At 46.9% G+C, this 16,469-nt stretch overlaps 3 protein-coding genes across 10 annotated transcripts in view; 2 read left to right on the plus strand and 1 right to left on the minus strand.

Annotated features, from left to right (window-relative positions):
• The window catches only part of Zmynd12 (zinc finger MYND-type containing 12), a 30,669-nt gene extending 25,374 nt beyond the window's left edge, over window positions 1-5,295 (minus strand). The window contains exon 1 of one of the 3 annotated variants that reach the window (XM_060379691.1): window positions 5,144-5,295. In XM_060379691.1, coding sequence (XP_060235674.1) covers window positions 5,144-5,253 — 110 coding nt within the window. In that variant the 5' untranslated portion in view covers window positions 5,254-5,295. Of the gene's footprint in view, window positions 1-5,093 lie in introns of all 3 variants that reach the window. The other 2 variants (XM_021635039.2, XM_060379692.1) reach the window with 2 other exon arrangements.
• Window positions 5,296-5,382: 87 nt separating this feature from the next.
• Ppcs (phosphopantothenoylcysteine synthetase) lies at window positions 5,383-9,435 on the plus strand. 3 transcript variants are annotated; one of them, XM_021635048.2, is made up of 3 exons: window positions 5,383-5,538; window positions 6,472-6,575; window positions 8,668-9,435. In XM_021635048.2, exons 1-3 carry the CDS (start codon window positions 5,430-5,432, stop codon window positions 8,989-8,991), a joined length of 537 nt encoding a protein of 178 aa, XP_021490723.1. In that variant the 5' UTR covers window positions 5,383-5,429; the 3' UTR covers window positions 8,992-9,435. The 3 variants fall into 3 exon arrangements, with proteins under 3 accessions (XP_021490723.1, XP_021490722.1, XP_060235677.1); XM_021635047.2 differs by lacking the exon at window positions 5,383-5,538 and adding an exon at window positions 5,560-6,301; XM_060379694.1 differs by lacking the exons at window positions 5,383-5,538; window positions 6,472-6,575 and adding an exon at window positions 6,611-6,791.
• A 2,850-nt stretch (window positions 9,436-12,285) lies between these two features.
• The window catches only part of Ccdc30 (coiled-coil domain containing 30), an 81,319-nt gene continuing 77,135 nt past the window's right edge, over window positions 12,286-16,469 (plus strand). The window contains exon 1 of one of the 4 annotated variants that reach the window (XM_060379696.1): window positions 12,286-12,662. The gene's annotated coding sequence lies outside the window, so the exon portion shown is untranslated. The remainder of the gene's footprint in view (window positions 12,663-16,469) is intronic. The other 3 variants (XM_060379698.1, XM_021635033.2, XM_060379695.1) reach the window with 3 other exon arrangements.

Here is a 16,469-nt window from a genome sequence, read left to right on the forward strand (position 1 = left end):
ATGGTACCAACTTCATATCTGATTTTAGGAATTTGAATCTTCTTTTCCAGGCCCAAAGGTCTGTCAGCTTTGCTTTTTTGTTTGTTTGTTTGTTTGTGTTCTTTTGGAACCGATATCTGTCATTTCTTCCTTTTTTTCCTGTTCTCTATTGCGTTCACCCTGCTCTAATCTTTAATAGAACCCCTCTTCCCAGCATGTCTACATCTGACACGGGGCCAAACTTGAACAGGTTGATGAATATGCCATTTCATATTCCCTGTTGCTGCTGTCAGGCTGAGTACCATTCTAGAAGGGTGTTTCTCTGGTGGGACATCCAGGTGCTGTCGGCTTCCAGGCGGGAACAGAGATCAAAGGTTCTGATTCTCTCAGGAGCGGGTAGAGAGCTCAGGGTGAGGCCCATTCGCTAGGCAAGGCTCCTGGTCTCACCGGGGCAGGTGAAATGAGTTTTCCACTGGGTGTTACAGTTGGCTCTTAAAAGTTGCCAGTATAGGGTGGCAGTGGAAACATGAAGTTCCGAGGGCTGTGATGATACTGCAGTGTTACAACCCTTTGGGTAAGCCACTGTGCTAATGGCAGGGGTGCCAGGGAAAGCCAGGGCCTGGTCAGCTCGGTGGGTCAGAAGGCAGGTCTGGTGAGACACAGGCCCTGAGGGAGCTTTGCTGGTAGTCAGCACCAAGCTCTCAGCAGTCCGAGCAGGCTCCAGTGGTGACCAAGGCAGACATGACCAGCCAAGCCCCTGTGGTTCAGCAGCAAAATTCCAGGGATTAGGGGGATCCCTCCCTTTCCCAGAATAAATGGCGAACCTCAGATGATCATGGTGAAAAGACGATGGTGGCACAGAGCACATTTACTTCATGAGAAATGAGGGATTTATAAACCTTGGGCAGTGGCAGGTTGTTTTAAGATGAATGAATTTGATTTTCTGGGGCTAGGGATGCCGGGGATACTTGATTTACATACAGTAACACAGTCCTATCATAAGAGGGGGAAAGCAGTATTACTATGCTATGGGTGTGAGAAGAACCCCAGATGTGGTTAAAGATCATTGGTTGAAAGCCAAGACACCAAAACACCTCATTTGCATAGGACAGATGTTTCCAGGAATCCCTAGGTACTTACTGAATGTGTTTCTTATCAGGAAAGAGTTGGGCTTGTAATCTCCTTGAGGGCTATGTGACACTCCTTTAGTAGATCTGGGGTTCCCCAAATCAGGCAGAGAGGGAACCCAGCTGACAAAGGGAGTCCATCATATATTACCAAGCTCATAGGCTATCTGGGAATGCTAGACTTCGACCCTAATAGCAGGGTCCCACAAATATGTTTTTGTTGTTCTTTATACGTTAGGATAGAATACTAAGCTACTGATCTGAGGTCTTTCATAATGTGTGCATTAGAAACTGTAAATTCGCAGGGACTACTACTTCAACGGTTCCTTATAAGTACAGTTTTGCCTGCATCCCATACTTTTTATTAGTGTGTTGTCGTTTCTTTTTCACTTATCTCAAAGCATTTTTCAGTCTCCCTTTCACATTTTTAGATTTTAAAGAGTGTGGTTTTGGATTTTAAAGAGTGTGCTGTTTTTTACCTGATTGCAAACTCACCAAATGTGTTGTCTGTTACTGATTATTGGCTTCATTGCACCGTAACTGAACCTACCTTCCAGGATTTTATTCCTTCCATATTTACTGAAATTGGTTTTATAACCTAACATATCGTCTACCCTCAAGAACATTTTATATGCACTAGAGAGGGTGCACATTCTGTTATTAGGGTGCTTTACAGATTTGGTTGGGTCTAGTTAATTATAGTGCTGCTCAAGGCTTACATTTCCTCAAGGATTTTATGTCTGGTTATTCTATTCACTACTGAAAATGGGATATTAAAGCTTCCAACCACTGTTACTGAATTGTCTGTTTCTCCCTTCAATTCTGTCAGCTTTGGCTCTATGTATTTTGAACCCCTGTGTTAAATATATATACAGTTATGGATTTTTGCATTTCTACTGCCAATGACACACTTTTACTTAAGTATGAGACATTTATGGACTCTTTCATATATCATACACATTTCAAAACAGGTAACTATAATCTAGAGGAAAGTCTATCAATGTGTTTCTTTTTTCTTCCAGATAACAACTATTGCATGTTCTGGGAGCTCTAAGGCCTCAGTTGCAACAACTCAAGCCCCAGGATATAGCACAGAAGCAGCCATGAGAAATGCATGGCTGCGTGCAAGCACTTTCTCTTCTTCCTCCCTCCCTCTTCAAACGACAGAAATACAATCAAGTATTTTCTTTACAAACTATACTACTACCATAGAAATTATATGAAGCATTTTAAGGGGTTCTGGGAGGGTTAGAGTTACTGAAAACAGATCACTGAAAACATTTAACTGATTCAGAAACAGCTGTATTCCACAGCAGGGGGACAGGCTGAGTCACTGTGAATGATGGGAAAGAAAACATAGCCAACTTCCTGCGCTTTTGTTCCACTGACAATAACTGACATAGCTTGCCTTCCTAAAAACACTGAACTTTGTTCATTCATTTCTGGGTGCCCTCATTATTCAGCTGTCTCACCTAACATTTGCCACAGGCTGGGATGTAAAGAAGGAGCTAGGGTCACAATTAAGTGGTTCATGAGGCAGATGTGTTTTATGAAAGCATTCTCATGGTTTATTAACCTGAATCTGGATGTCTTTAGGCAAGGCATTCATTCTACCGTTCACTGACCCTCCTTTTCTTTCTTTTCCCTTCCTTCTGCCTTTCTGTCCCTCTGGCCCATTCCTTCTCAGAAAGGATCACACTGTAGCCCAGGCTCCCCTGGAACTCACCATTATCACAGGCTATCCCTGAGTTTACAGTGATCTTCCCGCCTAAATGCTAGGATTACAGGCATGAACCACCACACCCAGAAACTATTGCATCTTATTAGTAAATACCCACTTGACATTTTCTCCCTGCTGGAGAGTTTAAATTTACATAACATACATTCAATTAAAGGGAAAATATTGCAAATATTACTGTTAGCTATATGCTGTGCTATGAACCGAGGGCTCTTAATCTACTACTAATGTTTCAGTGTGTACTTTTATAAAATTATCCTTTATTATTATTATTATTATTTTGAGACAAGGTTTCTCTGTGTAGCCTTGACTGTCCTGGACTTGCTTTGTAGACCAGGCTGTCCTGGAACTTACAGTTCCACCTGCTTCTGCCTCCTTGCGTGCTGAGATTAAAAGCATACACCACCATGTTTGGTTAAAATTATCCTTCTTAAAAATGTTCTGTTCCAGGCCAGGCCACCATGATTGCTTCCCACCAAGCCTTATGACCTGGGCTTGAACCCACATGCTGAAGCAGAGAATAAACTGAAAGCTCTTTTTTTGACTTTTGTGTGTGTGTGTGTGTGTATGTGCACACACATAATTAAATAAATAAGTGTCCTATCATCTGAGAACATATTCACAGTTCAAAGTCTAACATGGATGTATTCAGAAGCAAACAGAAGAAATTCCACCAAGATGTCAGGTTGTTTTACTGGGTGAGGGAAGGACGGAGTGTAGTGCTTGGCTTACTGGCCGAGACTGAGGATCTACAGAGGGACGAGTACCCGCTGTGGTCTGAGAAAGAAAGGTTCACTCTGCCCTTGGACCTCTGAATTGGCGAGGCAGGGTCTACCCACTGTACCACACTGCTGCCGCCTGTCATCTTCATGGTCACAACATGAAGCTGACACAACCGCATCAACTCAAAGCCACCCACATGGCTTGCTAGGGAATAAATTCCAAGTCCCTACATCTTGCGTCACAGCCTGGCCCAAACCTCTGTCTTCCTTGTTTAACCTCCTCCTCCTGACTGACCACAGACTTCTGAACTGTTTCGGACTCAACTCATAGGAAGAAATCCATTTTACCAATATACATTATTCACGCCGCATAAATGCAGGCTGTGACTTATTCATGACCTGTGGCAAGCCCAGTCTGCAATATGGCAATCACTGGCTGCCCCTTCCACGGCTTTCAGCCAACTGCCCCGTCCTGGGCGGCTGGGAAGACCTACCCTTCTCCTCTGTCTCTTCACATAAGCGAGGCCCTACTGGCCTCTCAGTACTCAGCTCAGACGTTACTTCCTCAGAGAAGCCTTTTCAGACGCTGCCGCGGTCGCCAGGTTTCTACCCTCTGACGTCTCACAGCTTAGTACAACCCAGTGACAGTATTTATCGTGCACAGTGAAGAACAGGAACTTTCGAGAAACATGTCAGCTGGCTGAGTCGGGTTGGGAATGTCAACAACCTAGTTTTATGAGGCCCAAAACACAGTCTAGGATTGGGGGTGTGATTTAGTTGGTAGTTTGTCTAGTATGCACGGAGCCTTGGACTCTACCTCTAGTACCGCACAAACAGGCATGGTGACACCCATGTGTAACCCCAGCCCTTGAGAGGTGTGGGTATGAGGGTCAAAACTTCAACCCTTGGCTTACATACTGAGTTTGGGGACAGCTTAACCACATGAAACCCTGTCTTATGAAAAAGGATGTGTGTGTGTGTGTGTGTGTGTGTGTGTGTATACATATAAACAGATCTTCTCCTGAATTACTACCTCCCCTACCTCCTCTAGCTGTGCACTGGCTGGTTAGTCTTCTTTCTAGTCCTCGAGGACATAAGTCCTTTCCTAGTTATGAACCCTATCAGTGATGTTTCCAGGGCAAGGATGCTGGCTTTTTAGCTCATTGTCTTCAGACCAATGGTCTACTCTCGGAGAAGCTGTCTGCCCAATTTCTCCTCCCATTTCCTTTGGCTTCCGACACTTCTCTCTGAAATTATCATTTGTTTACTGGGCTGTCTTCCCAGTTACAACGTTTGAGCTCTGGGGGAACGGATCTACAGAACTGGCCCATTAAGTTCAGCACCTAGGACGGTGGGCAACACGGTAACATTAGGAGCCCTGGAAAACCTCAGGCAAATAACCAGTAGAGCGGGGGGGGGGGGGGGGGGGGCAGACGGTCTTAGAGACGCGCCTTCAAGCCCGTTCGGGCCTTGAAGGGTCACTGGTAGAAAGAGCCACATATAACAGACACACAGGCAGATCCATACTTAGGAGACGGGGGAAGCAGAGGCTCCAGGCACCACGTTCTAGGGCCTACCAGTAATAAGTGACTGTACAGGCGGTGCACACCCGCTCGGCCGGGGCATCGCACACCTCACAGGAGAGCCGGCGCCCCTTGGGCACAGCCAGCGGGTAGATCAAGTTCATGGTGCAGCCAGCGGTGTCTCTAGGACGGTTGCCTGGTTAGCAACAGCAAGACCTAGGCGTCACGTGACAGCCGCGGGCCAGCCGGGGTGCCAGGATTTCAAGGTCAAGGGGGCGGGGCGGGGCTAACAGAGGCAACTGGGGAGGGGAGAGCGCAAACTCTAAATCCCTAAGGTTAAATGGCCAGAATTCGACTGCGGTGGAACCCACGCTTTGGGAGGGTTGTACGGTGGCCCGTAGAGGTCAGAAACACCCACTTCGCTTTCCAGATCAGGAAACCCACGAGAGGTACGGTTTGGTTTCGTTTGGCTTTTTCCGCATTTTCCGAGGAAGATACTTCCCCTCGACGCATTTCCAAGGGCTTTGAGCAGCTAAGCATTTCTTTCAAGCCTCGGCGAGGTCAGGACCTAGCGGCGGACGCGGGGCCGGGAGCGGCCGCAGTCCCCGTCCGCAGGGCGGGCAGCCCAGGTATCCGGAAGGGGGCGTGGCGCCGGCGGCCTGGCGTGCCCCGGCGCCGAGGTTCCAGGGGACTCTGGCGTGCAGATGGCGGAAATGGACCTGGTGGCCGAGCTGCCGCGTCCCGCGGGCGCCGAGCGCTGGGCCGAGGTGATGGCTCGCTTTGCGGCCAGGCTGGGCGCGCAGGGCCGGCGGGTGGTGCTGGTCACGTCCGGAGGCACGAAGGTCCCCCTGGAAGCCCGACCCGTGCGCTTTCTGGACAACTTCAGCAGCGGGCGCCGCGGGGCAGCGTCGGCGGAGGTCTTCCTGGCTGCGGGCTATGGGGTCCTGTTCTTGTACCGAGCGCGCTCGGCCTTCCCCTATGCCCACCGCTTCCCGCCCCAGGCCTGGCTGTCAGCCCTGCGGCCTTCTGGCCCAGCCCAGTCAGGCAAGCTGAGTCTGGAGGCCGAAGAGAATGCACTCCCCGGCTTTGCCGCAGCATTGCAGAGCTACCAAGAGGCAGCTGCTGCCGGCACCTTCCTGGCCATAGAGTTCACCACTTTGGCGGACTACCTGCATCTGCTGCAGGCTGCGGCCCTGGCTCTCAATCCACTAGGTGAGTGCTCTTGAGAATCCAAAGGTTTCTTGAAGTAAAGCCGTTCTCCCCAGCCTCCTTTCTCTCATGCTTGCTGCTTACCCCACAGCAAAGGAACTCGAGTTGAAGATAGACAAATCCCATTCCCTTCGCCGACATTTTATATTATTGTTGTTATTGTTGTTTTACAGGCTCTTCTGCGATGTTTTACCTGGCTGCGGCCGTGTCAGATTTCTATATTCCTGTCTCCGAAATGCCTGAACACAAGATCTCCTCATCCGGTGGCTCACTGCAGGTGATGGGCTCTTCTCTTCCAGAGATCTGACCCCTTATAACCAATCTTGGGTTACTTTCCTCTTGATCTGGATGGCCTTTCTGCATTCTGTATGAGCTAGGCACTGGGAATACAGAGACGAATAAGACACTGCCCTCCCTCGAGGACCTCACAATCTAGCGAGGGCCTGGACACCAACCATAATCACAAATCAGAATGATTAATGCTGTAGTGGAGGTATGTACCAAGTGCAGTCAGAACTCGGGGTAGTGAGATAGGGGAGTCAAGGTTTGCTGGAGACGACTCATGAGAAGATGGGCAGAGGGTAAAGTGGGGAAGGTTGTTCCAAATGGAGTTACAAGTTGGAGTTTGCAGTAATGTTCTCTGAACTGAACTGAACAGAGGAGGCAGCTTGCCTCTGTGTATACAAAAACTTTGTATTCCTTAAGACACTTGGACTTCATCCTGCGGAGGCCAGAGGCACAAAGGTGAAAAAAAAAAAGCAGTTTTTGTTTTGGTGTGGTAGCACATTCCTCTAACTGCAGCCTCCCCACCCCCACCCCCAACCAGCAGATGAGCTCCGGTTCCAAGCAAGGTCCGCCTGGTCTACCTAGTGAGTCACAGGTCAGCCAAGGCTTCACAGTGAAGCCCTCTCACAAAACAAGTAAATAAAAGGTTTTGTTCATAAGGCATATTCTAGCATTTTGAAAGAGGAGGTAGAGTGGATAAATAGGGGTTGTTGTAGTTTCAGGAAAAGGCATGGGAAGGTAGGGTCATGGCTGAGAACTGAAGGTGATTTGGTGGCTTGGAACCTGAGGGAATTCAGACATTCATTGGCTGATACAAGTAGAGTTTATAGATGAAACTCTCTGAGGGCCACCTTTGGGATAGTTTACGCACACATACATAGTGTGTGCCAAGTACTCTGTGGTACCTGGAGATGAAGAGAAATACACTAGGAGTTTACCAGCACTGCTTTTACTCTGTAGGGGAATCCCTACTGCACACAGGTGATAGATGCCGAGAAGAGAGAGTAAGTATGAGGCTCCTATCATGCTAACAGACCTCAAACTCTTTAAAAATCCTGGGATCTCCAGTTTAAACCCATATATATATATATATATATATTTTTTTTTTTTTTTTTTTTTTTTTTGAAACTATACAGAAGAACTCAGTATTTATTGCCCTATGGGTGTGTAAGTTTTCAGGAAACAGGTCAGGGACTTTGATCGAGTGAAGACCAAGTCAGTCAAGTCTTCAATGCTCTCTTATGATTTTTGTATGTATACTTTTAATTAACAAATTTTAAAACTTGTAAATGGAAACCAGTAGCCACTCCACCAGTTTATGACATATTTTAGACAGAAAGGTTGAAAACCCAGTATTATTGGACTTCTGCCAAAGTAACATTTGGATGAGCAAATTACATTTATCTTCAGATTTGTTTTTTTGTTTTTTGAGGGAGATGAATATGACCAAAATACAATGTATAAAATTCTAGGGGTAGGGGGTGTTGTTTTGTTTTGTTTTGTTTTTCTCTGTGTAGTCCTGGCTGTCCTGGAACTTACTCTGTAGACCAGACTGGCCTTGAACTCAGCGATCCACCTGCCTCTGCCCCTCAAATGCTGGAGTTAAAGGTGTGCACCACCACTGGCCAACCCAGCTAAAATTCTTAAAGATTTAAAAATATTGAAGTGAGTTCAAGGAAGTGCTGGGCTGGTAGCAGCTTACACCTTTAATCCCAGCACTCTGGAGGCAGGCAGGCAGGCAGGCCTGGCTCATAAATCAAGTTCTAGGTCAGCCAGGGCTGCATAGTGGGACCCTGTCTTTGAAAATAGTAAGGATAGTAAAATAAAAGGCACTGCTTGAGGAATTATAATGAGAATGGCAGAACAGTACAGGTTCAGAAAACATCAAAGTTGATGTGAGACTTTGAATTTAGGCTTCGTTGTGAATCCTACAGAATCTAGTTTTTAGACATTTAGTGTGCTCCAACAAGTTTCACGATGAGAAATCCCACTTAAGTTTAGACAGAATCAGCCCCTGATTGCTTAGATTCCTGTTTGGGACTGACCAGTGTTTACTTACTAAATGTTTGCTCTTTCCAATGCAGATAACAATGAAGATGGTGCCAAAAATGCTCTCTCCTCTGGTTAAAGATTGGGCTCCCACAGCATTTATAGTCTCCTTTAAGCTGGAGACTGACCCGAACATCGTGATTAACCGAGCTCGGAATGCCTTGGAAGTTTATCAGCATCAGGTGGTGGTGGCCAACACCCTCGAGTCAATACAGTCCTTTGTGATTATCGTAACCAGAGACTCAGAAACCAAGTTAGTGCTCTCCGAGGATGAGGTGGCGAAGGGCATGGTGATAGAGGAGAAGATCGTGCAAGACCTTCGGTCTCGACACACCGCGTTCATATGTGACAAAAACTGAGGGCCAAGTAGCAGGGTTCTTAGCGCCGATGAGAACAGAACTAAAGCTGATCCCTTGCTAAGGATAAAGACAACGAGGGAACGGTAAGAGCTGTGTGCAGGCAAAGAGCTGTTGGTGTTTGACTGCTGTGCCTCAACAGCTTGACAAACTGGTTCCGATTTGGAAACTGAACAAGAACTGTTTTTCACTTTGACAAAGCTGACTGTGGGATTGCATCCTCTGCTGAACGGACAGGGCTGGAGCTGAATGACAAGTCTGCTGTGGGACAGCAGGATCATGGGTACGTGACTGGTCATGCTCTGAAGATCAAGTACTTATCAAGTGCCTACCGTGTGCCAGGCCCTGTGCGAGCTATGAGGGTTTACGAGATGAAGAGACACGTCTCATTTGGGAACTGGATTTTAAGTGCAATAAAATATGTGCCCACAAACTGACACATGAAAAGGGTGGGGTGTTTGTTTGTTTGTTTAAGATTTAGTGAACCGGCCGTAATGGCTCACACCTTTAATCCTAGCATTCAGGGAGACAGGGGCAGGCAGATCTCTGTGTGTTTGAGGCCAGCTTGGTCTACAAAGCGAGTCCAGGAGAAGCAAGGCTACACAGGGAAACCCTGTCTCAAAACAAAAAAAAATTTAGTTATTTTTATCTTACGTGTTTGAGTGTTTCTGCCTGCATATGTGCTTACGTACCCATATGCAGTAGGAACTTTTGGAGGCTGGAAGGAGTCAGAGCCTCTGGAACTGGATTTCCAGAAGCTGTGAGCTTCCCCATGGATACTGGGAATCAAGCCTGAGTCTTTTAAAAAGAAATGTGTTAACTGAAACAAGAATGAGGCAGAGACTTCCCTAAAGATAGATCACAGACCTTCCCACACTGACTTTTTGCCTCTTGTCCTAGCGTTATTCCTTAGTTAGGTGACACTTGCCAAATATTTCAGAGCTGTTCTTCAGGTAAATAACTGGCCTTCCACTTGGGTTGGCAGGAGCTAAATGATTGACTCTACCCTGCCGGAGGTGTTACAGTGTGGTAAAGAGTTTGGGGTTGGGAGAGTTAGCTGGGCCTTCTGTTAGCTTCATAGACTTAATCTCAGTTTACTTATCTACAGTGTAAGGATGAACAGTCATTCTGGAGGTGGAACATTGGTCTCCTGTCTGGCACTTCACTCTCAGGAACTTGGTGCAGTTACTGTTTTTCTTGGCAGATCAGGCCAAGATCACTGAGTCCATGAGAAGTTCACTATCCTGAGAAGTTTTCACTGAGTGTATACCTATTGCAGAAAAATCTCCTGTACGTGAGCTATAGGATAGCCCTGAATGCAGTTGAGGAAAAGCGCTGCTACTGGTTAAGTAGAAATAAGTGGTATTCTACATATATTTTGATCCCTGGTGGTGAAACAGGTTGAGCATTTGGCTAGCATGTGCAGGCCTTGGCTATGATCCAGAGCAATGCAAAGGCTGTAAGCCAGTTAGCTCACGTCATGGAGGTGGGAAGGGTAGGCTGATGTCCCACTGAGAAAGCAGTACGGAAAGTTTCAGTCATGGTATAAACAGAAGTGGCAAAATAGTAGAAACAATGAAATTTGGAGGTGTGACACACACACAGACACCCCCCCAGCACTAGAATGGTTTATTGCTGCAGCCAGCAGTCTCTTGGAACACACAGTAGAGGTGAACTTTAGCCAGCAGTCTCTTGGAACACACAGTAGAGGTGAACTTTAGGTCTATCTGGCAAAACTCCCACGATAACAACAGCTTTCAACACCGGTCAGTGTTGTCAGAGATGTTCCTTTCCACACCCACAGCCTTCCTGCATAGGGGTGCTGACTCACCTTGTAGAGTGGGGTCCTCACTGCCAGAGCGAGGTGATCTTCAAGGTGTTCATGAGGGAGCCACATTCCAGTGTTATTCTTAAAACTCAGATGCAACCACTAGCCTGTTGTATGGACTCATTGACATTTCACTCTTCAGTTTATTGCCTGTTCTGAGTGCTTAAAAACACTATTTAGCCAGGTAGAAGTTCCAGGGATTTGGGTGGGTGGGTGGGTGTTAGCAGGGAGAAATACTTGCAAAAGGGGACACAAGTCAACAAAAGCAAACAAGGCATCTGATCTAGATTGGAGGACCAAGAAACTTTTCCTATGGAGATGACGCTGGAACTGATCAGCAGGCCTAGGGAGCATGGTAGAGATGAGCATTTTGGGTCAGAGAGGGGGAAATACTTTCAAGGCCAGGGAAGAATGATAACAGAGCAGAGAGTGCTTTACAGATGGTGGTCCCCAGAGGATCCAGAAGAGGTTGGCAACTAGAGTAAGAGCAAGAAATGAAAGTGTTTGGCTACTAGCAAAGCAAAAAGCCTCGAAAAAGAGCAAAATCCAGCTTTGACAAGTGCCTGGAAGCTTGCAAAAAGAACATCTGAAGGCTTAAGTTGAGCCTGGGCTAAAATGTCTCATAAAAATACTTTAAGTGCTGGAAGATGGCTCCCTGGTTACTAGCACTTGCTGCTCTTGAAGAGGAACCAGGATTCATTGCCAGCACCCACAAGGTTTGCAATGACTAACTCTAGTTCCAGGAGACCTGGTGGTGTCTCTTTTGGCCTCCTTGCGTTCTGGGCATGGGTGTAATGCACATTAACTCATCGAGGCAAATAGACATGCTCATAAATAAATCTTTTTAAAAATATTTATCTCGCCATTATATAAGTAAGAAGCCAAACAGAATTTTCAGGGCTTTAAGTTTTCCTAAGTGTCCCAACCTTCATGGTAGTTCTGGTCAAGCCCAGTTTCTGCATTTTCACAATAACTATCTGTGTCCAAAAGTATCGAAATTTACCTTAGGTTCTGTAGTTGTTAAAGACAAATCTGGCCATACATTCAGAACTGCTGACACGTACAGTATCCTGGCCTTTCTTTTTTTAAAGGCTTTTTTTTTTTTTTTCTCATTCTATATCCCAGGCTGCTACGGACTGAAATGTAAATAACTCAAGCTGGCTTCAAACTCAAGTCAGCCTCACCCTCTGCTGGAATTACAGGTGTGAATCCACACACCCAATTTTTGAAGTCCCTTACAGAAAAACAGATAAAAGGAGAATAGGTTGAGCTTAGCCAGAAAACTATTCCAGAACTAGAACTAGAATTTACCCGCAACCTGTGAATTTTATAGACGCGATACACTGTTGCTAGGGTTACTGCTGCTGTCCAATGGTGTGCAGTCACCGCAGGAAGAGTGGCCAGAGTACCCGAAGCGTGCGCGGTCTCCATGGCTCCCGCCCTGCGCGCGCCTGCGCGTCCCACGCTGAGGTTGCCATGACAGCGGCTGGGCCGCAGGAGCTGAGCGACCCCGGCTCCTTTTGCGTGCCCTCGGGAAAATCCCAGCTCAGCCCGGGGGCGGACCTGTTCTTCCCAGGGTACACTCCAGATCTTTCCGGACCCCCGGTGAGCTCCTTCCCCGGGCCTGGCGGGCTTCGGCGTCCCCGGCCCAGTCACGATTCGCCCAGAAGAGGCGTGCTTGCGGCCGTCCCCAAAGGTCCCGACAACCACAAAGGCCCCGGAGACAGCCCGGTGCCCTGCGCGTGGACCGAGGGAAAGGACTGTGGGGCCAGCTCCGTCACGCGCAGCCTTGCATCCGGGTGAAGCTCTGCAGGCCTTTGGTGACGCCAGCATCCGAGGTCATCAAGTCAGTTGCCTTCTGCCTTTCAGCCTTCAACTCCATCCACCTCTCTCGTCATCCAAGCATCGGCTCCTCTGTCCTGTTGATCCCATAACCATCTCCACCCTTCCCTGTCCACGCTGTGCATTGTTGAATGTCCCTGCGTCTTCACCACTCTGTCGTCTATAGGCCACCTCCTTCTGCTTCCCTGCAGCAAGGCTTTGCATGGCTGCACATTTCTCGTTCTTCAGCCCTGCAGTCACTGGGAAGATTTTCCATTTCTCTGCACTGTCGCACGCTCTCTGTCTTGGGTGAACCTGAGATGAGAGAAGTAAATATTGCAAATACAAACATTAGGCTGTTGAAAACATTTCGGAAATAGAAAAAAACTTAAATGTCAGTTGCGCACTTATTGACAGCCATACACACGCATCCCATATGTGAAGGTTTAAGTTCTAGCCCTTATTAAGTACTACGTTAGACATAAATTTAAGCAATATGCTCATGCTTGTTAAAAACATCGTTCAAAAATGACCACATAGCTGGACTTTGACTTTTAGGCCAACGTACATCCAACATCCGGGGATGGTGGAATTTGCTAGCATGGGCATGCTGGAAACTCTTCTCGTGTCTCTTTTTCATGTCAGTTTCTAAGTGAGAAAACACTTTTGGTGAAGTGAACCAATCAAGAGCAACTTAAGGTAGATGGTTTTGACAAAGAAGCCGGCCCAATGGCCCTTAAAAAAAATAAAAGACTAATACAGAAGTTCTTAAGGACAACATGGGATAATTTAGATCCAGTGAAATTTTATTTTTGCCTAGAAAGTGGCATTTAACTCATACTTCCATCTCAGAGTATGCATTCCCCATTGGCGCTTATTTTTGCTTTTTGAATTATTCGGGCTTTAAGTGTAAACCTATGTTTAAGGAGCAGTAAGTCTGCATTTTAAACAGATATGTTGGGGCTTATAATATTTTTACCTCTCAGACCAATTAAAGCAGTGTTTCAGATATCTCAGGTCAGGTCTGGTTTACAACAGCTGAAGAACTTAGTTCTCTGTACTGAGTTAGAAATGACTCCGTTCGGCAGCCTTTCTGACTTTTCACATCGAATAAAATTTAGCAGAATCTCTTGAAAACACACACACAGAGGCAATTAGGTTCTCTCTTACAAGGTGCTTCCTCCTACCAACCTTGTTGAACAAACATTATGGCAAGGTAACATTACATTCTTTTCCCATTCGAAAAGAATAGGAACAGTTCTAAACCAGGAGGACGGGGCGGGGGGTGGGAGACTTTTATTTAAGAGACAATTGTAAGGCGGTCACAGCTGCTTGCATGTTGTCAGCCGGAGCTGCTGTGATACATCCTATTGCATACAGAACATCTCACTTAACAAAGAGTGATCCCACCTAACCTGCAAATAGTGCCAGGACCACGAAAACCATCCTAACATAACCAGCGATGACTCTTCGAATTCTACATCAGTCCTTGTTCACGTGCGTGCATTTTACATGTCGGGGTGCGCGTTTTCTTTTTCTCTTTATCTGTTCGTTAAGCGTGTTTCTCACATTGCTGCATGGCTTTCAACTTTTTAAAAAGTATGTTTCATTTAGGAATCAAAACCACCTATGAATCATATCCTTGTGTTCAAGATTAGATGTGTTTGAAATATATTTCCGTAGAAGGGAGGACAGGTAGGGTGAAAAGTCACATGATTGGCGGTTCCGGTTTTTGTGGCCGTGTTATTTATTTGTTCCTTAGCAGTCGCTTATAGACTCATGATCCAAAACCAGTCCCCTACTCAGAGCCAGAGAGTGAGGTTCTGGTCCCTCTGTTGTAGTCAGAGGGCACCTGCAAGGACAGACTAAAGAACATGCAGGAAGCTGGGCTCGGTGGCACACGCCTGTAATCCCAGCACTCGGGAAGCAGAGGCAGGCTGATCTCTGTGAGTTCGAGGCCAGCCTGGTCTGCAAAGCAAGTCCAGGGACAGGCAGGGTGACACAGAGGAGCCATGTCTCAAAAGGAGGAAAAAAAAAAAAAAAAGCAGGAATGACTGCATCTCTGCTGTTTGCCCTCTTTCCATGGAAAATTCATGATACGGTCTGTTTGCTGTGACACTTCACTAACTACCTAGGTCATCCTTTAAATGTGAGAAATTCTAGAGGCCTAAAAACATCACAGGATACACTTGCTTAGGATGCTTAATGACCGTTTCTTCAGCATCTACTTTGGAGCGATGGGTATACTTACGTACTGTGTTAAATGGGGGCAGTTTTAGGTACAGTTTAAATATCAGAGAATGTATAATTCAAACAACACATTTTTATTACCTTGAGATCTGTTGTATTAGAATTTTAGGAGTTCTCAACCTCCACGTCTGAGTCCATTGGGGCGGAGGAGGTGGGCAGGTACTGTTCTGGGATGTCCTAACACCATCCCAGGCAGAGGGACCTGGATGTGCAAGGTCAAGGAAACTAATTTAGCAGCATAATGGAAGCAGTGAGGTCATATGGCATGACATCCTCATGCAGAGGAGGACTAGAAGATGAACTGAGAGAGCCAGGCTGCGGAGAATGTCAGGTGCCAAGCAGGTTTGAACTGAGTTCAGGATTTGAACCCTGCCTGAAAGCAATGCGAACATTAAGCAGCAAGCGATCAGTATTCCGAATGAGCCTTTCAGAGGGCTTTACAGAGCACAGGCTGGGGAGGCACCAGCGGCAGCAGCAACTGCAGGGGCAAATGCCACAGTGCTCTCCTGAGCGTACCATGAGAGCCCACTGAGCCAGCAGGCATGGAGGAGATGAAGCAGGAAGTGGGGAAAGAGCCGGAGGCTGTGCCATGGCAAGATGAATGGGGAGGAGTCAGGGACGACACCCAGTCAGCGGTTCTACATCATTTATTGGTGATTGTAACTATGGGATGCAGAAGGTAGCTGGGGCAATGTGAATTATGTGGGCCGAGTTGTTCAGCTGGCAGTTGGGCATGCACTGATCTGAGTCCACTCACTTTACGTTGCCCTCCCAGCCTGTGTCCTGCTGTCTAGAGTTGGCATCCTCTACCTGTTCGCTCTTGAAGGTTAGGCCTGAGGGACCAGATCTGTAACCCTGCTTCCAGCCCATCTCCACCTACAACTCGCCGAATGAGAACTGTGTGTGTGGAGGAGGGCCCAGCTCACTGAGTAATTAACCAAAGGTCTCGAAAGTTTGAACCAAGAGAAACAAAGCCTATTCCGAAATGATGTGTCGGCTTAGGGCTTGAAGAGCTGTTTTCAGCCTCGCTGATGAGCAGCAGCGAAGACTGTCTTGCTGAGAGGAGGGGCATATTCACAGAGAGATCCAGACAGAAGCATTAGGAAGCCAGGCATGGGGGTGAACACCTTTCTTCTCAGCATGGGAGGCAGGGTAGGCAGAGCTCTGTGAATTCAAGGCCAGTCTGGTGTACACAGTGAGACCCTGTTAGAGAGAGAGAGAGAGAGAGAGAGAGAGAGAGAGAGAGAGAGAGAGAGAGAGAGAAAGCATATTCTTTATAAAGAAAAAGAAGAGCCTCATGACCCAGGCTGTCTCTGAGCACTTAAGACTCAGGCTCAGCTGAGCTTGAGATCCTGATCCTCCTCCTACCTACAGCAGGTGCCCCACCACACATGCTGTCCTTACAGCTTGCCCTTTCAATAATGTTCTTGAGGCAGTAAGGATTTAGCTGGCTGGGGGTGACAGGAAGCTCAAATCCAGAAGGCTTGAGTAGGTGGGGGGAGGGTATAGCTCCACAATAGAATTCACATGTATGAATTCTAGGGGGAAAAAATGATCTGAAAGACCAGCTGCATGAATCTCA

This window comes from Meriones unguiculatus, chromosome 3 (genome assembly GCF_030254825.1).
Source record: "Meriones unguiculatus strain TT.TT164.6M chromosome 3, Bangor_MerUng_6.1, whole genome shotgun sequence".
Lineage (NCBI taxonomy): Eukaryota > Metazoa > Chordata > Mammalia > Rodentia > Muridae > Meriones > Meriones unguiculatus.